The sequence below is a fragment of the Branchiostoma lanceolatum genome, chromosome 17, assembly GCF_035083965.1.
Source record: "Branchiostoma lanceolatum isolate klBraLanc5 chromosome 17, klBraLanc5.hap2, whole genome shotgun sequence".
Lineage (NCBI taxonomy): Eukaryota > Metazoa > Chordata > Leptocardii > Amphioxiformes > Branchiostomatidae > Branchiostoma > Branchiostoma lanceolatum.
This window is the reverse complement of record NC_089738.1, coordinates 17,210,279-17,232,226: the sequence shown is the minus strand read 5'-3', so window position 1 is coordinate 17,232,226 and position 21,948 is coordinate 17,210,279. Positions and strand designations below refer to the sequence as shown.

Genomic DNA, 21,948 nt, shown 5'->3' with positions numbered 1-21,948 from the left:
AAAACTAGTTAGTCTACCGATGAAGATGAGTGCTATCACAATTATAGGACTCAAAAGTCAAAACTCTTTTAAGCAGGCTCGGGGGAAGAGGGCCAGTGTGGATTCCAGAGTTGTATTGATATACGGACCTTACAGAGGAAGAGGAAGGTTAGTCTGGAGCTTGGTTAATTGTAATAATTTAACTACATTTGTAAAGTATCTTTCTCCCAAAATATGATATATATTGTAAAGAATGGTGTGCCAATCTAGAGGGGAAGAGAGCCCCCTACCTGTGCTGGTCTGAACTGTAGGTGACCTCCCTTCTAGAGTCCGACCTCTGGTTGGCGATGAGAAGACCTGAAGCCTTCATGACAAGGTCGTTCAGACTGGGGAGGGGAGGGAACAAAATGTTAAAATGATACACATATAGGTACAAGGCATAACATGCTTTCCGTTCTGGAGCAGCTTTAAAGGGGCATATTGTGACATGAACATAAAACAAAATTCTTTGTTTATGATTATTTTTCTACATCATTAGTTGAATCTACCTTATTAAACTGCACAGCAATATTCATCACGTACGGATGCGACTTCGTAGTGTCGTGCGAACGTCTTGAAAAAAAATTATATACGCAATCCCCGCCGCCGCTTGAATTGACCGCCATCTTGTCCAACATTCCGACGAACCACAGAACACGCGATCGAACGCCCGACGTTCTGAAGTTTGTTTACTTGTGGTGATTTTCCTGTGACGCTCGAACTCCGACCATAACGGTCGATTCGGATTTTTCGTAGCGTTCTGCGCTGGCTTATTTGCATATTAACTTGCGGGACGCAAGTTAATGCGTAAATGAACCAGATTTTAAACGTTTTGCGTTTTTCGTCGTTTATCAATGGTGGAAATGTGACAAAATGACGGGAACATGTTGGAAATAAGTAACAAATAAGTTACAAATGTGAATCTTAGTGTAGATCTTTCAAATTCTTACTATTTGTAGTTTTTGCCCACCAGATTCTACAATATGCCCCTTTAAATTGTAATAAACTTTCAAGATACTTTTCTATATACGCTAGTGTCTTTCAAGTGTAGCAAAATGGTTCTGTGAATTTTAACTTGGACCAAGTAAACTACATTAACCAAGTAGCATCGTACACTACACTCACAAGTTATAAATATGACAGGTTTGGTGTTGATATAAGACAGATCACACAAAGACATAGTGGCAGGGACACAGTAATAAAGCAACTTTTCATATGTAATATACTTTCTGTCAAAGTCTTCTATCAATATCAAAACATCAGAACTTACCCATCGCCCTTCAGGTTAAGCTCCATGTCTTTTATCTGCAACGAAAGTACCCAAAACGGCATAAATATTTTTCTGAATCTACATCAAAACAACTCAGCATCTTGACAAGATTTGAAACTACAAGGATATCAAGACATAATAAAAAATATTCTGTCTTAAAAAATAACCTCATATTACCTTCTGAGCGACGTTGTCCGCTGCCAGACTCTTCACAAACTTCTCCAGCAGGCCAAAGTCATTGGGGTCAAAGGTCTCAGAAGGGTCCAGGGGACCAACAACCTGCAGGGACAAAATGTAACTCAGTTTTGTCTGCTGTGACCTGGATACAGCAACCACTAAAGAACTGAGGTAAAATAGTTGCTGAGGACAGGTGGTTGCTGAGCAGAGGGTGGGGTTATATGTACAGGTACAGGAAATGCAAAAATAGTAGTTTTCTACTGTATCACTTGAATCTATACATGAGAAGCTCTATGACTAGCAAAAAAATCTTAACACAATTTCTACAATACCATGCAACCAGTTTTTATTGTCAGTTTGGTTTTTATTGAGATGTACACAAGGTACAGTATTTGGGAGCACCGTTCAAATCTAAATCAAGATGCATTTATTTAACAACTAACAAACTCCAAGACGTTAATAATTTCAATAACTTTAAGAGCTTACCATTCCATTAGCCACTACAGCCCTCTGTCCAGGCCTCACTTTCAAAGTGTTCTTCACAAATGTCCACTGAGACGTCAGCAGGCCTGTCTGCTTCTTCTGGTCCTTCAAGGCTGCTTCAAACTTAGTTGTGTCCATACCCTGGGAGTAATACATGTATTATTACAAAGGATGGAATGAACATAAAACTTATTTGTACCAGACTTAGACCAAACACACTTGTTTTCTGGGTTACGATCGCTAGGGACTAGGAATCTTATACAATGTATGGAAGTGCTAGGAGAACAAAGCTAATTCATTTCATTACAGGAAGTTATCAGAACATGATCATAGATTTTCGCAGACAATATCATGAAAATTTAAAACTGTTTTTCCTTTTGCAGTAGACTAAAAAAATGGGCTCACTTCTCTATGTGTGGTAACTTCTCTATGTGTGGTAACTTGCACCCATCGTCTAAATGAAGAAGAAAAGACTATACTGACAGCTTTTCCCCAAGCTGATTTTCTTTTCCTTTCTTTCACCTAATAAAATCAGATTAAGCATCATCAAAAACTTTGGATGAAGTTTCCAATCTAACAGTACATGAAATCTATCATAGAGAAAACCTACATTGACATAGAGGTCTGCCAGCTTCCCCCCCTGCACCAGTGGTACGTTCTCCTCCTTGGCCAGTTTGGTGATGAAGTTCTTGGCCAAGGTCATGGTCTGAGTGTCGAGCGCAGCCTGCACAGCTCGGGCGAAGGTCTGGGACCCGTCCTGAGGGGCACTGGTCGGGTTGTGGAGCACACCGATTCTCACTGTGTTACTGGATTTCTGCAAGAAAGATGCATAATTTTGTTGATGGCTAATATAATGGTTTTCTGGTAAATAGCTGACTTAGATAATGATAAAATGAAAGATATCCTTGAAAAATGAAAAGAGAGGTATTTCTAAAACACTAAAGGCCATTTTTATAAAATATCAAAAATTTCAAATGTTTTGCTCCCAACGTTTGGAAGGAATGATTGACAAGAAATTCAATTAATTTCAAATATCCCAAACATACTTTTTCCATCCAACAAATAAAAATCCATCCAACAAGTATAAAACTATTAAACAGTGTCATTTATTTATAGGAAAGCTACACAAAAAAATTGAAAATCCTTCTATGCTATGCTTGATATATTCCAAAGTCAAATTCTTACTTCAAGTTGTTTCATGTAAGTCCGTCATAGTTTTGGGATTTTCCACAGTTTGCAACTTATGCCGTGCTGACGCCTTCTCACCTGATAATTGCATTATATGACGTCAGTGTTTCAAATTTTTCACTTGATAATTGAATTATATGACGTCAGTGCTCTAAAATTCAATCATCGGGTGAAAAATTCGAAACACTGACGTCATATGATTCAATTATCAGGTGAGAAGGCGTCAGCACGGCATAAGTTGCAAACTGTGGAAAATCCCAGAACTATGACGGACTTATGTGAAACAACTTGAAGTAAGAATTTGACTCTGGAATATATCAAGCATAGCCTAGAAGGATTTTCAATTTTTTGTGTAGCTTTCCTTTAAGCAGATTAAAAACCTCCTCGCTTTAAGTAACTAGATTTCAGAATCGTACTGAAACTAACTCTGTAATTTTGAAGAAAGTGGAAGATTTGCTAAAAATCCTACAAATATACAACACAAACTGCAAAGAAGTTTTCTTTACCATGTGTTTGATGGCATCATACAGGAGTTGTCTTCCTTCTGCGGCCTCCATGTCACAGACGACCCACATGGTCACAGCACGGGTCACAACCTCATCTGAAACAGATGGACACATTTTAGAGTAACGAAAATGCAAATGAAATTAATGCACTGCTAGTGTAACTATATGATGGGGGATGCATGTATGTTTATCTGCAACAAGAAGGCATTGTGTTAGTGTCCCAAATATGCAAAATCAATGACCCAAACCACCATGGTGACATACACATCTGCAAATAATGGGTATTATGTTAGTGTCCTAAATATGCAAATGACTCAAAACACCATCCACACTGATCTGCAAGAGATGGGCACCAGTTCTGTCACAACTATGCAAATGACCCACAGCAGTGGTAAGCAACCTTGTTTCCAGCCAAAAGACCATTGCAGAGTATAACTTATTACCATCCCATACTGTAGAGGCCTCTTCATCGGTTAGTGCAAAACTAGTGACAAGTCGTTTGAGTTTAGATAACCAGCCGCGAACACCACCCTGTGAAGCTGGTGTGTTACAACAAAGAGAAGTTAGACTGGCTCATTGACATAGAAAGTGCTGCATTTCATAATGTATAGTGAAAGTGCCAGAATCCATGGCAGAAGTTGTTTTCAATCAACACAAAATCAATATGTATAACATTTGAATTTCACAGTAGAACGCAACCTACAATTTGCAGCAAAATTTTTAAGGTTGCAGATATACAGACAGCTTGCAAATTTGCAGGCAAATTTTCAGGATGATTTTTACAATATGAATCACATATTGACAGTTATAGAAAAGAAATTGAGCCCTACAATACAAAAGAGAAACTTGTCTTCTAGTTCTAAAGCCAGTAGCAAGTATGATGAAGACATTACTGTATGATGAAGACATAAATTTTTAAGGTTGCAGATATACAAACAGCTTGCAAATTTGCAGGCAAATTTTCAGGATGATTTTTACAATATGAATCACATATTGACAGTTACAGAAAAGAAATTGAGCCCTACAGTACAAAAAAGAAACTTGTCTTCTAGTTTTCAAGCCAGTGGCAAGTATGATGAAGACATTACTGTAAAATAAATAGTATTTCCTACCTTTCTTAGTCAGGTACTTCATGCCGTTTGCCAGGGTGGCTGCCATCTGGTTAGAACTTAGTCTGGAGAAGGCTGCAGAGTCGGCAAGGGGAGCTTTGCCTGGGATATAGTGGCATGTATTATAGTTAAAACCGTCAAAGTGCTTTCTCTGCAGGAACAGACAATGGCTGAAGCATCATGTGGTAGGCAATGTAAAGATTTTTATATTCATGTGTGTCTAGGTGGAACAAGAAGAAGAGGTTTCTAGATCTTCACCAGGGCTGTCTCCAGGACCCGTCCTTCCGCCCCAGGACGGAAATCTGCTTGTTAGGACGGAAAAAATTCAACCCCTTCCGTCCCAAAAAATATCAATTTCATGGGACAAAACAGATGAAAATGTATTTTCTTAAAATGACAAATTCAATGATGGAAATTAAAAAATTGGCTCCCAAACAATGAGTGGGACGAAAAAATATATAAAGCTGGAGACTGCCTTGGTCTTCACTCATCCTAAATTAACATAATTTTTCTCAATCAACAATGACTGTGGTTGGAGCTCTTACACTCTTGAGCAAATCTAATCAGACTTAAAAGATTACAAAACAAAACAAACAAAACCAGAGTATGTCCTGGACAAAAGATACAAAACAGAATTTCTTCTGCAGTACCAATTGCATGGTTACACGCCAGTATTTGGAAACACAAACATGCACACAGACACATCAAGAATAATACCTCCATTTCTCATGGAGGCAAGAAGAGTCCCTACCAGGCTGAGTTGTGAGGTCGAGGGTTTTCTTCTTGGTGCTGAGCACCCTGGGGTTGAGGCGAGGCATGACGTTGGGCCGGTCCATCAGCCACTCCAGCAGGTTCATAGAGTTCGTCAGCTCACCCTGGGGAGGAAAAAATAACAACACTTTGTGTCTTTGATAGTAATATATAACAAAGATAGGCCATAGCATATTTTATACATTTCTATGAAAATATATCGCAATGGTCTATGGACAAATATCAAAGAATTGAAGCTAGTGCTTTTTTTCAATAGGCATTGGCATCACATCCACATTGGAATGGAGAGAGTAGGAGTAGTCTACTGCCTAACCCTGTAACCAATAAAAATTTAGTGCCAAAAGACTACTTCAGCAGGGAGAAGGTTAAGAGAAAGACAGAGAATCTTGTCACTCAAGCCAAGACAAACCACAACAGGCTATCTGCTTACCATGTACACAGCCCGCTGCAGTTCAGGAGTGATGCCCAGGATCTTACTGACCACCGACTCCTCAAAGTTATCTGGAGAAATCTGCAAAAAGTCAGTGTGAAACATTTAATCAGGTTCAAAGTAAAATGCAAATTCTGCTATTTGACATAGCACATCCTTGAAAGTGAAAAAAATTAACAAAAAAAGCTACATGTATCAAGGAAATGTAATGATAAAGGCCTGTCTTTTTATCATGGTAATAGATTTTGTGTCGTCATGCTTTGAGATATTCAAACAAACAGCTGTCAAAAGAAGTGTATTCTGACCTCCTCCTCTGTGAATGGGACCCCGTTCATCAGCACCTGCGGCAGCGGACCCAGTCCTGTTCTTTGGTAGAACTGTTTTCCTGCCTGTACAACAAACAAACAAACAAACAAACATTATTCAATGTGATCTGAAACACAAACCCATGAGATTTGTATTGATAAAACATGCATTGAATTCAAGTCAATATGACGATATATTTAGCTTTTTATCTCCATGAAAAAAGGCTTTTTCATGAGATACTGTTTTGCTTGCGTTTGGTGTCTGTGTGTATGTATGTGTCACCGGACGCTTAAAGTCGCCATAACTGTAGAACCTGTACATGGATTGAAATGATTTTTGGTATGTGGGTGGGTGTCAGGTGGAGGAAGGTCAAGGTCGATTTTGGGCTTCCTGGCATGTGTGACTGGAACTGCAATGGCGTACAGTCAAACCTGTGTTAGCGGTCACTTGGACATAGCGGTCACCTGGCCATAGTGGTCACTTTTTGTCGGTCCCTTGGATTTTTCCCATTGACATAAGCATTAAGAATTAGTCTATAGCGGTCACCTGTCCAATGTGGTCGCGGTCAGCCAATTTTCGGTCCGGCCGCAACGCCAACACTGCCGATAGCGGTCACTGCGCGTGGTCAGGCCGCAGTCACAGCGTGGCCGGCGTACCTTTGTTTACATCAGCGGTCGTAACTCCGAGCAAGGACATTATATGTCCTTGCTCCGAGCCGTGCCAGCCCACGCCTGGTTCACAATCTTTTTATTTCCGCGCTGCGCCACGAAAACGTGGGCTCAACTAGAACCTTAATGTGTATGACTAAAGAAAACATTTAAAAGAATTTCGTAGTTTGACGCGAAGTATTTCCAGAAATGGTGTCTTCTGATTTTTTACGTGGCTGTAAACACTCGTCTCGGTTCCACGGCACATCGTCATTTCTGAGCTGTCGGACTGGGCGAAATTACGGCCGCAGCTTTTTAACAGAAGACTCATTCATGTATCTGACGTGTTAAGTTCTTGAAAATGTAATTTTCCGGGCGGAATTTCCGTTTTCTGCGGGTAAATAAAGAATTTTCGAGATTTACGCATTTTTCCAAGATGGCGTCGCAGCAAAGGTCACAAGAGTTCAGACGATACCACTGATATGTAGGTTAAATACGGTAAATCTATTTTGTAATACCGCATCCCTGAGAGTAATTTCATTATTAAAACCTTAAAAATGCATCGATACATATATATTATGATGTAAGATACAAGTTGTACTAAATTTATGAAAGAAATAAGCATGAACGGATCCACTTTTCCAATGATAACCACATACAGTCAAACCTGTCTATAGCGGTCACTCAAGGGACTGGCCAAAACTGGCCGCTAAGGACAGGTGGCCGCTATGGAGAAAATGTTGATTAATGATGACCACGAGTGACACATATTTTCAGTACCCACTGAGATACATTTATTCACCGTACAGTACACATGTAAACATTGCATAGGTAAGTCACATTTTAGAAAGTCGATTGTTGTTGCCACCTAGTTAGTTAAGAACAAAATACATGTTGCTCAGTTGCCACTTACTGTTCGTTTTCGACCGTTTTGAAACATAAAATTGTGGCGATAGTTTTCCTTAGTCTGTTGTTGTTTCACTTGCTGCTTGTCATTATCAGCTTCTACCATTATGCTAATAGGGTACTCAGAAGAAGGTCGATCTTTTGATGGCTTTATTCTTTTCAGAAAATTGCAATAGCCCAAATTTGACATCATATTAATATTATTAATATTCTTGTAAAGCTTTTGGTAAAGTAATTATCCTCAGTGATACTTTGCAGCAAAATAAATTTAGCGTATTATACCTCCGAAATAGTGGTGTCTACCGTTGACCTTTGTGCTGCCAACCTCCTTGGTGCTGCTGACTATCAGCGCCATTTTGAAAATTGCGCGAAACACGTTTTGACTTTGAGCACCGGGGAAAACGGATATTGGGCCGGCATTCAAACATTTCCCGAACTTACTGCATCAGCTACATGTGCGAGTTGTATTTTCCAAAAAGCTGCCGTAATATTTGTCCAGTCGAAATGCACAGAAATGGTCAATTTTGCTACGATGTACAAACGCAAGCCATGTGAAGAAAATTATACTGACTTCGCGTCAAACCATGGATTTTCTAACAAAGATAAAACATTCTGGTTTTCTTTATTATCATCCTATCCAGTTGAATCCACATAAATTTGATAACTGCGTGAAAAAATGAAGATTTTGAACCCGGCGTGCGGTGGCGATGCGGCTTCTACCGGCGCGCCGTGACCGTTACCGACAGTGTTACTGTACTCGCGGGACTGAAAATCGTCTGGCCGCGACCGCGTTGGACAGGTGGCCGTTATAGCCTAATTCTTAATGCTTATGTCAATGGGAAAAATCCAAGGGACCGACAAAAAGTGACCACTATGGGCAGGTGGCCGCTATGCAAAGGTGACCGCTAATACAGGTTTGACTGTACTAGGGATAATGGTAGAAGCCGAACCCAAGCTGAAAACAAAGGGAACTCGCCACGATGTTTTGTTTGAAAGCCGGCCGAAAACGAACAATAAGTGGAAACAAAGGAACAATCCTTTGTTTCAAAATGTTGTTAACTAAATGGGTGGCGTTCAGTTGCAAAATAAGTTGTTTTACATGGCTAAATTTCGTTCGTTGTCGGCGACAGAGGCATCAAACTTCCAAGAAAAATGGCGGTCTCTTCAGAAGTCTTCAGAACCTGGAGCACAAGTCCGTCTTTTTCGAGTTCGGTAGATAATAGCGAAGAGTGCGGGGCAGCTGACTAATTTTGCCGTGGGAACTGGTAAACTGGACATCCATGTCAACTAAATTGAAGACCATTTGCAGTTTATGTGTTTGTGTAGGCAAGGAGGTTAACCTTATTTTAACCTCCTCGGTGTAGGGCATGGTCATTGCAATGTTTCTTCAATTAACATTATGATATACTGTCTGTATAACAAAAATAAGGAAACAAAAATTGAACTGTAGATGTTATAAGCACCTGTGCAGTGTGTATGTGAAAAAATACTCAGTACCTTAGTATAAACTTATGTCTTGTGTCACTCATTGCCCGAGTCGACCATATCCTCTATATAGTGGTCACCTGGCCATAGTGGCCAAATTTACTCAGTCCCTTGAGTGACCACTATAGACAGGTTTGACTGTATTTGTTAAAATCTTCAATGTAGAAGAACTGAAGAGTGGATGGACAGATCGTCATGTTCTTTGGTACACAGGTAGGTTAGACCAAGTTGTACACACTTAAGTGCAAACTATGCAAATGAGACCGAATTTGCATAAGTCAGGAGGTAAATCGTTTGCATGTGTGTCGTCAGATGCTTAAAGTCAGCATAACTGTAGAACGTGTAGATGGATTGTAATGATATTTGGTATGTGGGTATGCGCTGGGAGGAGAATGGTCAAGGTCGATTTTGGGCCCCCTGGTTTGTGTCCCTGGAACTGCAATGGCCTATTTGTAAAAATGTTCTAAAGGGGTTTAACTGAAGAGAGGAACAACAGATTTTCATGTTATTTGGTACGCTGGTAGGTTGGACGGAGATGTACACACTGAAGTGCAAATCATGCGAAGTTATTGTGTTTGTGTGTGTGTGCGCGTGTGTGTATGTTTGTGTCACCGTGTTTGTATGTCTGTGTCACCGGACGCTTAAAATCAGCATAACTGAAGAACGTGTGGATGGATTGAAATGATATTTGGTATGTGGGTAGGTGCTGGGAGGAGAAAGGTCAAGGTCGATTTTGGGGCCCCTGGTATGTGTCACTGGAACTGCAATGGCGTGTTTGTAAATATTTTCAAAGGAGAATAACTGAAGAAAGGAGCGACAGATTTTCATGTTATTTGATACGCAAGTGGGTTGGGCAGAGATGTACAAACTGAAGTGGTAATTATGCAAATTTGGACTGAATTTGCATAAGTAATGAGGAATATCTACTTCTCCATCGTGGGTATGGGCTTTGAGGTCACACCTGTTGAATCCATTGGTCTCTTATCTAGGGCGAGTATTCCCCAATTCCCAACAGCTGGTGGTTCCGCTGCCCAAAACCAAGTAGATGTAAGGGTGGTAACTCTACTAATGGTGTTGCAGAAAGTTATAGTACGGATGTTATATTTAAAATGTAGGTACCTTTAGAACAGGTCAATACACCTGACAATAATTTATGCTAATGAGGACCTAATACACATAATTTATGCATAATCGTGTATTTCCCTAACCGTAAAAGCTGTGGCTGTCATATGTGAGATGTAGGTACCACTAGGAAAGGTGAATACACCTGGACATAAATCATGCTAATGAGGACCTCATTTGCATAATGTATGCAGAAACTTGTATTTCCCTTACCATAATAGCTGCAGATATCATATTTGAGATGTAGGTTCCTTCAGGAAAGGTTAACACACTTGTCCATGAATTATGCTAATGAGGACCTCATTTGCATATTTTATACGTAAATGTGTATATCTCCTACTGTAAAGGCTATGGATGTCATATTTGAGATGTTGGTACCATTAGGAAAGGTAAAAAAGCCTGGCCATAAATTATGCTAATGAGGGCATCATTTGCATAATTTAGGCATATCCCTTGCCGTAAAGGCTACGGATGTCATATTTCAGATGTAGGTAATTTTAGGAAAGGTGAACACACATGGCCATAAATTATGCTAATGAATATCATTTGCATAATTTATTCATAAATGTGTATTTTCCTTACCGTTAAAGCTACGGATGTCATATTTTAGATGTAGGTACTTTTAGGGAAGGTGAATACACCTGTCCATAAAATATTCTGATGCGGACCTCATTTGTATAATTTAGGTATAACCTTGTATTTCCCTTACTGTAAAGGCTACGGATTTCATATTTGACATGTAGGTACCTTTATGAAAGGTCAGAAAACCTGGCCATAAATTATGCTAATGAGGAGTTTTTGCATAATATATGCCTAACCCTTACTTTAAAAGCTACTGATGATATATTTCAGATGTAGGTACCTTTAGGAAAGCTGAACACACCTGACCATGCTAATACAGACCTTGTTTGCATAATTTATGCAGAAACTTCAGGATTCCCTTACACTACAGTAAATGCTAAGGGCGTCATATTTGAGGTGTAGGTAACGGGAGGGGAATATCCTGCATTTTCCCGAAAATGTTGCCTTTGTAGGTTCTATTACGTGGATACCCTCTGGCACACAAAACAAAACAACCAGCGGCAACAACAAATAACTAGGGAAAATAAACACATCTCATATAAAAACAAATTTCATGGAGATTTTGGGTCTTTGGACTCTTGTAATAGATATTTAATTGTAGTACAGAATGGATAAAATACACATGCAATCCCTTTCCTTGGTGCTGAATACACCATCCATAGACTGTACACTGCCAATGCTCAGTTCAACAATAACTCAAGCAACTCGCTGACTTGTAAACAATCAAAGTATTCTAATAACACACGTGCTCCAGCCAACAAATAGGAAGATAAATCATAGATAATAAATAATAAATACATATACCGGTATGTACTGACATAGCAGCATGTACATAATCACATGTACAATGTATGTGCACATATGGAAAGCTGTATGTGTGTAATTATAAGAGCTGCTTATGATTCAATTCTTAGCAACAGTACTTCTGGACTAGATGGCTATGAGTTCTGATATTTTCTACTCACCCTCCTCTTGTCGTCGTAGTCTGTGTCGGCAGCGATGACATCAGCGATGTTGTCTCCAGGATACTTCCTGCGGAACTTCTCCTTGATGTGGTCCATCTCCAGCAGACTGTCCTTGTTTCTGGCCAGGCCGTAAACCTGAGAAATCAACAAACGTTGAATTTACACATTAGCTCACTACAAGAAATGTTGTATGCTTGAATTCTACCAAACAGGAAAACGACTTTACCGGTAACAGTTGCTATTCAAAAGTTCCAATGATTCATGCAGAGCCTTACAAACTGGTCCAGTTTTTCTAACACACTCCGTTGCTCTGTACCTGTCCTCCATGAACAATACATTGTACTCTCTTATAGATATTTTTTCTGCCCCCCAAGAGGGCCCTTTTAATTTAGCCATATTGAGCACTTCAAAGGCAGCAGGAAATTAATTGTTGCCATTTTTTGCCTGACTAACTAGTGCTGCACAGAATGTTTTCAAGATATTGTCCTTATGGAGCTGAGCAAGAGGAAGGCCTGCCTGGATGAAGTTGTAGCTCCTGACCTGAACCTGTACCTGTACCTGATGTTATGTTTGACTATGACGTGTACTTACTGAGTTGAGCCAGAGGAAGGCCTTGTTGCTGCCCTGGTCCTGCTAGATGTAGTTGTAACCTTTACCTGTACCTGATGTTATGTTTGACTATGACGTGTACTTACTGAGTTGAGCCAGAGGAAGGCCTTGTTGCTGCCCTGGTCCTGCTAGATGTAGTTGTAACCTGTACCTGTACCTGATGTTATGTTTGACTATGACGTGTACTTACAGAGTTGAGCCATAGGAAGGCCTTATCGCTGCCCTGATCCTGCTGGATGAAGTTGTAGGCCCGGATCAGAGCCACGCCCACATCGTCCTGACCTTCCACATCCTTCTCATCGTTCACTGCAAACACTAGGCCGATCCTAAAGGGGAGAGTACACATCCTTTTCATCATTCAACAAACATACAACAAAGAATCCAAGAAATTGAGCCATGACACTGTGCACCCATCCCCTAGCTTTTTTATGAACTGTGACATTTTTACCAGAACATTCCAAAACAAACTACTCATTTTTCCAAAAGGAATAGCAGATTTCTCTACATCCTTTTTCAGAAGTAGTAGTCCACTGTGTTCTGCTGCTGCATTGGTCTGGACACTTTGCATCTGCAATCAGTCTTTTTCAGAAGTACCCCTAAACAATAGCTTACGATGCTTAAAATGCCCCCTCTAAAAAGCTGTGACTCTAGCATGTAGTAACTCGAAACAATCAATGAGTAGGCTGCCATTCTTACCCCTAACCTTGTGATGCTGGCACAAGATAACTAGCCACTACGTCAAACCACATCATGATACTGTATGCATGACATATCCTGCATGTGAGTGCTGAAGCAGACAGTCCTTACCTAACCGGCGCCTGGTTCCTGTAGAACAGGTCAGCAAGTTTCACCAACTCTCCTGCCTCCTTCTGCAGAGGGTCCAGGAAAAACACCTGGAGAAATACAGGAAGAGCATTACAGGTTGTAAATGTACAGTATAAGGGTCAAATTCACTGTTAATGATTCCACTGATAATTTTACCGTGTTTTGAAATGAAATACGCTCATCTTTTTACAATGTATGTGGCACTTGTTTTCCACAAGTTCTTACTGGCAATAAAACATTGTCCTGAATGTGTGACAGGGCTTTAAAGAGGAGAAAACACCACAACTGGATGTCAACACAGCTTTGTTTGCAGCTTTATTGGGAAACCGTTTAGTTTAAGGTTTTCTCTACTCACCATGTGGTACATGTTCTTGCGGATGTGCCTGAGCATGCCGGGGAACATCGGCCTCAGCAGCTCCTGCAGGTTGGACGGCCAGCTCTTGTACTGGTGGTCTGTCTCAAGGTTGTTGATCCACTGCAAATGGAGAAGTTCAAGGTCAATACCAGCAGCTTAACACATACATGTATATACAAACTTTGTGAAACTTCTAACCACCTACATCAGGTAAGACCCTCATACTATCCTTATACTTTTACCAAAGTTCATATGAAAAGCTTATGCTGTCAAGATAACTCACTTTTTTTGCAAGTATCAGATTTATTCTAAATCCTGTAAAGAACAACATGATTATTCTTCACTCTTGCAATTTAACTCTACACATCTTCTACACCATGTGCTACTTGGTCACTTTGCTTACAAGGTAAGATTTGTACCTACTTTGCTGTGCCAACTTTTCCATATTTTTCATAGATAGTAAGGCATTTTCTTCAGTATCATGAAAATCTGCCCACTTACATGTACAGCGTGGTCCCTGATGTCTATGGCATAGTTGTCCACCTCTGAGTCTACAGGCAGGTACAACAGGGACTTCAGGTCGTCTTCCTGTGGGGTACAAGTAAGAGGGTTAATGTCAAGATTTCATGTGTGAATTGGCAAAAACGGTGATAACATATATTCAAAAAGAATAATCAAAACCTTTATGTCATGTTTTGGGTAGTTGGTATTCTACTTACCCTGATCCCTAGTGACCACAGTCCCTCCATCAGTTTTACCTCATTCTTGATGGTGTCTAACAGTCTGGAATAAACAGATATTTAATTACAACACATAAGATAAGTAGTAATACATGCTGAATACAGCAAAACCCCTTCCACTTTGTGTATGGTGTCTGTAGTTTCTCTGTCCTTGCTATCAGGGCCATCCTTGGTGATAGTCTTCAGCAAGTTGGACTTCACTTTGCAGCCAAACAATGAGATGAAAGTGTGAATAACGTTAACTTATAAGAAAGCTGTACAAACTCACAGGAAAGGATCCACAATGTCCAGGTCTACATGCAGTCCATTGATCAGGAGAGCGGATTCACCGGCACCCAAGTCTAGGGTTTCAGAGAACACCTGTAAGGATTGACAGAATTTAGATGTCTTTTTGACATTTTGTAACCACACAGCACACTTCAGTGAAACTAGATCCTGTACAGTGTACAGTGTTGCACCTTGTGACACATGGAAAGGAAAATTTCTATCCTGGTCTTTTAGTAAGCATGAATGAGGTATGAAAGTTCACCTTCTGATTATCCTGTATCTCCTTCCTGACTTCATCTTGGACTTGGGTTCTTACTAGGGACCTGTGAGTAGAGATAAGAAAGGGTGCCATATGATTACTGGGATTGCTGACTTAAAAAAAAAAAAAATTCACCTGAAGATAGGACGGAATCAACATTTGTTCCTTCACATTTCACTGTTTTCCTGTTTTTTCTGTTTGATATTCTTTCTCCTGAAACATTTTACAACAACTTGCCACAACATGATCAACATCATGGAATCAAAAAGCAAGTTACATTGGTTCAACTTGCTTAACAACAGACCTTTGCAGACAAGGGCAAAACAAGGGCAAAACACCATCTAACATTATATTTTACAAAAGAAAACATTCTGTGCTGCAGTACCTGGCCTGAGTGGGGAAGTTCTGACTGACGTCCCTCATCACACGCAATGCATCCTGAGGAGCCGAGGACACAATCCGCTGGGCGGCCTGGAAACTCAGGTCTTGTATCTGCCAGACTTTGAGAGGAGCCATCTCGTTGGTGCTTTCGATCAGGTAGGAACGGAACGACTTCAGTTTCTCCTTCAAGTCGGGATATATCTGTCTGCAAAACAGAGCCAACGAAACTCAATGCAATGTTAACCTTCTCCCTCAGCTGAGGAAGAACTTTGGAATGGAATTAGCATTGGTTATGGGTGGAGGCAACAGGGAGAAGGTTAAAGGAAAGTGTGTGTATGTACAGTTGTATTTTACAGGGCCTGGCCTTCACAACAAGTAGGACAGACACAACTTGTACAGCAGCTAACGTACTAGGGAAGTTTCCCTGCTCTATTTGATGGGTACAATGAACAGTGGACCATTGCTGCCTATGTTTATTAAAAAAGATGCAATGATTTAATGGTTATCAACCATGCATATATATCAATCTCAACATTGGAGACTCTTCAAGTCTACGCAAGTAGCAAATTTCTCAGCTTCAATTCTTTATAACTCACCTGAGTTTCTTAAAGATGAATCCTTCCACCTCATCTTCACCCTCAGCCTCCACTTCCACACCTGGTCCGTCACCTGGCCAGGTGGGAACAACATCACAGGTGAGATGTCAATCTTGGGAGAAACACTAACATGTTACTTTTTGGGTGGCCAAGATCTGCACAAAACGTTTTTCTAAAAGCACTGAAAAAAATTCTCCAATTGATTTAGGAATTACAATCAAACCTGTACAAGGGATCACTAACATGTTACTTTTTTGGGTGGCCAAGATCTGCACAAAACTTTTTTTCTAAAAACACTGAAAACAATTCAAATTAGGAATTACAATCAAACCTGCACAAGGGATCACTTCTTCATATGGACCACCTGGCCATTGTAACTACTTTTTGGTGGTCCCTTAGATAATTTTTTCCCATTGACACAAACATTAGGAATCCTGTATATACAAACACGTGTAGTGACCACCTGTCCACATAGACTAGATTTTATCAGTCCCTGAGTGGTCTTCTTGGGCAGGATTGACTGTATACTGATTACAAAGACAAGGACCTACATTTGGTATAGCCACAGATCATTAAGTATTAAAAATTTATTTGTACTGACAACTTCCAGTTGAAAGATATACCAAATATTAACAACAAGGGGTGGATACCAGTTCGCTGGACTTGATTCGGACCTTTATAACATCCAAGAACCGAGTCCAAAAAACCTGAAAGCCTAAAACCTGAGTCCAAAAAAACCTGAGCAAAGTACAAATATATGTTTCTATTTTGTTTGAGTTTTTTGTGTTTTGAGTCTCCCTTTTAAATGCCATTTTAAACGGCATTTAAAATAAGTGTAACATTCAAATATCAAACACTGGTTTATCTTGAAAGTCTTCTCACCATGAAATTTTATAGTCGTGAGTGTCAGTATTAATTCTCTATGCTTGATATTGGTCTTATAAAACAAAACATCAACTGGACAGGATCAGGTCCAGGTTCAGGTCCGGACCTGAACCTAAATCTCGGGACCTAAACTTGGACTTAGACCTTATCAAGCCAAACCGGTATCCACCCCTACTAACAACCATTTATAGCACTTTGTACACGCACCTTGCACTTTACTGTCATCCACATTCTTGTACTCAGTGCTCTTGATGGCCAGCTCCACTCCATAGCCAGACAGACGCACTTTCCTGTCAGGGCGAACCTGGGCAAGAAGAAAATGTCGTAAGGCTACACCAAGTAATTTTTATGGATGACGTCCTTTGGAGACCCTAAATCTAATGCGAGAGCCCGGAAAAAAAAAGGGCCGAAAAAAACAAGATGCCTAGATTTGAAATATATTAGTCATCGACACATGTTAGGACACAAATTGAATGAGAGAACACAGTGTAATAACTAACAATTCTTTCATTCATCTTGAAAACAGCAATAATTTGAATAAATCAGTTGAAGTTGAACAGCAGTTGTTGTCCTGTCCTGTTTCTTACGATTTGCAGCACTGTCGTAACTCTTTGGTCATAGTTACAGGAAGCGGAATTTCTTGGGGTTTTTTCTGGGAACAGACCAAAATCAATGCGCGCGGACGTCATCCATAAAAATTACTTGGTGTAGCCTAACACTGAAAACATAGAATGTGTGATTCCTATTTTGTCTTCTAAAAAGGTAAGCCATTGCAAATTACAACGCTCTACTTCAAAGAAAGAATAGTCAAGATATCCAATCCAAGAGTTTAGTATACAAAAACTCACAATCCATTTCCTAAAGGATGATCATTCAATAGTATACTTCTGACAACATTTTCACAAAGGGTAAAATCAAACTTGAAAATATCCACCACTTGTTGCTCTTGGCTTGAATCTCTTTTTGTTTAGTACTATAAGTATAACACACACATTCAGATTTAATTTGAAACAGTAGAAAACAGGAGAAGGAAATAAAATAGAGCACAGGAACTTGAATAGTTTGAGAATCTTTTAAACCTGAAGGTCCAAATCAAACATCAGGACAAAGAAATCAGTAACAACAAATAAGAAACTGACCTTGATGTAGTGCCTTAAGACATAGTTGATGTCCCCCTTGTCCGCCATGTCTCTCAGGACGGAGTGGAAGTCCTTGAAGGCCTGAGTGCCCAGTTCTGCGTACAGGATGGCTACAGGTACATCAGGGGAGGAACCTGGGTACTGGTGGTCCACTTTGTACAGGTGAGGTCTTTGTCTGGGGGAGGAAGAAATCAGTCAAACCCGGAACCACTTACTTATAAGTTAGACTGGTGGTCTACTTTATACAGGTGAGGTCTTTGTCTGGAAGGAGGAAGAAATTACAGTTAAACCTGTAACCACCTCTGCATAAGAAATACCTATACTAGCTATTTGACTTGTGACCTGCCTAGTACAGGTATGGTATTTGTCTGGTAGGAGGAAGATAGTATTACCAATTCTTACTTTCTCAATGAACTACTGGAGACAGAAACAGACAAGAGGAAGTCATCTACATCAGGGCTCTACTACCATCCCTCAACAAACAAAGGGTGCTAAAGACTTTCTGCAACTTACATGTATGATCCATTACTCACTGAAACTTGCAATACATCCACATCTATTTGGCACTGAGTAAAGACCCCAGCTAGGGAATCTCCCAATTGGGAATAGTTGAAGAGATTTCTAACTCTAGCTTTAGTTGACATCTAAAATAAAACTCCCCCCACAAAAAAAGTAATTTTCCCAAATGACCTTCCAGAGGCAGTGTCCACCATGCCCTTGATCCTGGTGGGGTCACAGGTCATCTGGTTGTGCACGTCCACGAATGCAGGGCAGTCTGGGATAGATGGCAGGTCCTCTACCAACTGGAGGTACAAGGTGGGAGGTTAGAAAAATGTTTACCAAGATTTCTCCTTGAGGATACCTTCTCTATCTGTTTGAATGTTTTGTATTTCAAATCTTGAATTGCAATTGTCATACTAGAACTTAAGATGCAGTTTATATTAAAGACAATATCTAGAAAGTACATCAATTTAATGTATCACACTGATGAGATATAAACCAGCCTTCTCCTTGTTACCAAAACTTGTGAGCAATACTTATTTAGTACAAAAGGCCATCTTTATACTGGTATCCCATTTTCAGTATCACTTAATGAATGTGATTTATATTTCTTACATACATTAGACGAAAACTTTGACTCTGACATTAAGTCCCATTGCTTTGAAAAAAGTTTCACTGGTTTCCTACATATCATAACATATGTACACTTACATGAGCGAACATCTCTACAGTGGGAGAGTGAGCTTGCAGAGCCAGTGTGAAATGAAGAACTTTAACTTCCCAATAAAGTGAAGTATCCTTCTGCTGTAGAAAAGGTCTGCTGGTTTTCTACACATACTATCTTTGCAAGAACATAATGTGTACTTTTGCCCTCTGGTTTCCTTAATATGTCATAACATGGTAATGTTGCTGTACACTTACATGAGCAAACATCTCTACAGTGGGAGAGTGCGCCCGAAGAGCCAGTGTGAATTAGAGAGCTCTAACTTCCCTAAAAGTTTGAGTATCCTTCTGCTGGAGAAAAGGTCTGCTGGTTTTCTACACATACTATCTTTGCAAAAACATAATGTGTACTTTTGCCCTCTGGTCTCCTTAATATATTATAACATGGTAATGTTGCTGTACACTTACATGAGCGAACATCTCTACAGTGGGAGAGTGCGCCCGAAGAGCCAGTGTGAAGCGCAGAACTTTGACCTGAGCCTCGGACAGGAACCCGCGGGTCAGCTTCTGGATGTAGTGGTGGTACGAGTGGTCCGATTCTGTGGGGGACACAAAGATTTTCAAATTGAGATTTATTTTGATGGACATAATGGGTTACAGTGTTTAACAGACAGCATTACAGAAATGCATGAATAAAATACAAGTATAATGCATTCATAGTCCAACCTGTACTACGAGTGATCCCCTCTACATAAGGCGATTCTGACCACTTTTTGCTGGTCCCTTAGATAATTTCTAAGACTTAATTATAATAAACATTAAGAATCCTTACTGTAGTGATGTCCTGTCAACACAAACCAGGTTTTATTGGTCCCCTAAGTGGTCTTCTTGGGCAGTTTATATTGAATATCCAATAAGAAACTTTCGAGAGCAATTTTCTACAGAGTGAATAAAGTTAGAGTTTACTAACGTGATGTTATCTGTTTTGGGTCGACCTCCGCAACTTTGTTGGCGAAACCCCAGAATGCATCATTACTTTCCTGAGCAAGGAACTCACTGAAAGAAAGAAAAAACATTACAAACAATCCTGGTAGCAATTAAGTTAACGAATATAAAATATTTTCTAACAGCTTTCATATTATTTCATCAAAACATAGCAAATCTTTTCATAACAGTTACTATGTTTATTCACTATTTCTCTAAATCCCATTGAACTGTTATATATACACATGTACCTACCAAAAATTGTGAAGACTACAAAGTTTCAGAAACATTAAAGAAGCTGTTACTCACCTGGCTTCTAGTAACAATGGAGTATCCCTCCACTTAGCATCTAATGTGGCCACAATAGACTTGGACTTGGCTTCTGCTGTATGAATGACCCCTGATAGAACCATCACCAGGAAGAGCAACATGTTGTGGTATCCTAGTTTTGTTACCTGCAAAACAAAAGAAAATTTGACACAATTGGTATTCAGCTTATTGGATGTATCCCTGTTTTTCCTAGTATTTTGGTGCCAATATGCTAGAGATAGTAAAATCAAAAAGATAACAAAGATATGCAAATCACACATGTTAAACTTCTACTCCAAATGATAAAACAATCCCTTACACGTAACAATTACAGTATAATTGCATTGTACAGTAGGTGAGGCAATGTAAGGATGTATAAACTTGTGTGTGGCAAAAAGAAAGAGATAAGAACTTATACATGCACCCCTAACTAACAGGTGTCGTATAGCACAGAGACAAACAGGAACAAGTGGTTGGATCCTGAGAAATATAGACTACATTGAAACAGCTGGGCCATGAAAGGCCAGAAACTGTACCTTGGTTCATTGGTACTATGGTAAAACTTTTGCTCCAAAACTAGTAAGGATACAATTCATCTCATCACAGCAACATACGATAATGACATCATGTTGTGAAACAAAATAATATGCTACGCTACGTTAAAATTAAATATTTAGGTTGTTTCATTTTGGACGTGGTCGAAAGCAATCGCTAGCGTTATGACTTACATTTATACGTGTGTGGTATTGTTTTCCTACGTAAAATATGCTAATTCAGTGAATAATTTCACCAACGGACACACTACGATCCATGTGCGATTTTAAAGAAACGTCTGAAATTTATTGGGGGGGGGGGCGAATCCGGAAGTCAATAATACAACATGGCAGACGCGTGTCGAGCTGTGATTCGCCGGCTGAAAGATCAGCTGTTTACCTCCGAATTCGGCACGCCCAGAAATAATCAAGCTACCCAAGACATAATTAAACATCTACGGAGTATATACTGGCGTTTTAGGTATACAGAAACGATTTATGAAGGCCTGATCGAAGGAGAATGGGACGAAACTTACCGGTCGCCGGTATCTAGCACAGGAGGCTGCCATCTTGGATGCTGACATCTCGCGGACTCAGATCTCGCGAGACCTGACGGGAGCGGGAATTTTGAATGTTCAAGGATGTCTACGAAGAAGTAGTTTGTTGCTAAAACTAGACTCTAAAAGAGGTAAGTTGACTGAAACAACGGTTTAGTGCAATCTTTGTGAAGGTTTCTGAGTAGTAGGCTATGTCATTAGTTCCGACAGACAATCATATTGCATGTCACTGGTTCGAGTGAGTGTTCGAATGGGGGGATCCCGGAGGGGGGTGGCATGTTATTTAGTAGTTTATTTAGGGTCAGCTCTGAAGGACATACAGCCAGGACTTGTTTGTTCGAAACTTGTGACTGACTATTAAACTAGTGTATGAAGGTTTC

At 39.9% G+C, this 21,948-nt stretch overlaps 1 protein-coding gene across 1 annotated transcript in view; it reads right to left on the bottom strand.

Moving 5' to 3' along the window:
* Positions 1-21,596, bottom strand: part of LOC136422492 (UDP-glucose:glycoprotein glucosyltransferase 1-like) — a 32,316-nt gene extending 10,720 nt beyond the window's left edge. The window contains exons 1-27 of the mRNA XM_066410262.1: positions 21,548-21,596; positions 20,479-20,624; positions 20,156-20,241; positions 19,654-19,784; positions 18,712-18,824; positions 18,022-18,196; positions 17,090-17,186; positions 15,998-16,070; positions 15,406-15,606; positions 15,024-15,084; positions 14,763-14,854; positions 14,474-14,537; positions 14,256-14,342; positions 13,755-13,874; positions 13,382-13,467; positions 12,765-12,900; positions 11,966-12,100; positions 6,258-6,341; positions 5,953-6,033; positions 5,503-5,626; positions 4,755-4,853; positions 3,643-3,737; positions 2,559-2,762; positions 1,952-2,089; positions 1,466-1,567; positions 1,289-1,323; positions 270-365 (exon numbers count right to left, since the gene is read on the bottom strand). Coding sequence (XP_066266359.1) covers positions 270-365; positions 1,289-1,323; positions 1,466-1,567; positions 1,952-2,089; positions 2,559-2,762; positions 3,643-3,737; positions 4,755-4,853; positions 5,503-5,626; positions 5,953-6,033; positions 6,258-6,341; positions 11,966-12,100; positions 12,765-12,900; positions 13,382-13,467; positions 13,755-13,874; positions 14,256-14,342; positions 14,474-14,537; positions 14,763-14,854; positions 15,024-15,084; positions 15,406-15,606; positions 15,998-16,070; positions 17,090-17,186; positions 18,022-18,196; positions 18,712-18,824; positions 19,654-19,784; positions 20,156-20,241; positions 20,479-20,624; positions 21,548-21,595 — 2,909 coding nt within the window. The 5' untranslated portion in view covers position 21,596. The remainder of the gene's footprint in view (positions 1-269; positions 366-1,288; positions 1,324-1,465; positions 1,568-1,951; positions 2,090-2,558; positions 2,763-3,642; positions 3,738-4,754; positions 4,854-5,502; positions 5,627-5,952; positions 6,034-6,257; positions 6,342-11,965; positions 12,101-12,764; positions 12,901-13,381; positions 13,468-13,754; positions 13,875-14,255; positions 14,343-14,473; positions 14,538-14,762; positions 14,855-15,023; positions 15,085-15,405; positions 15,607-15,997; positions 16,071-17,089; positions 17,187-18,021; positions 18,197-18,711; positions 18,825-19,653; positions 19,785-20,155; positions 20,242-20,478; positions 20,625-21,547) is intronic.
* Between the last annotated feature and the right edge of the window lie 352 nt (positions 21,597-21,948).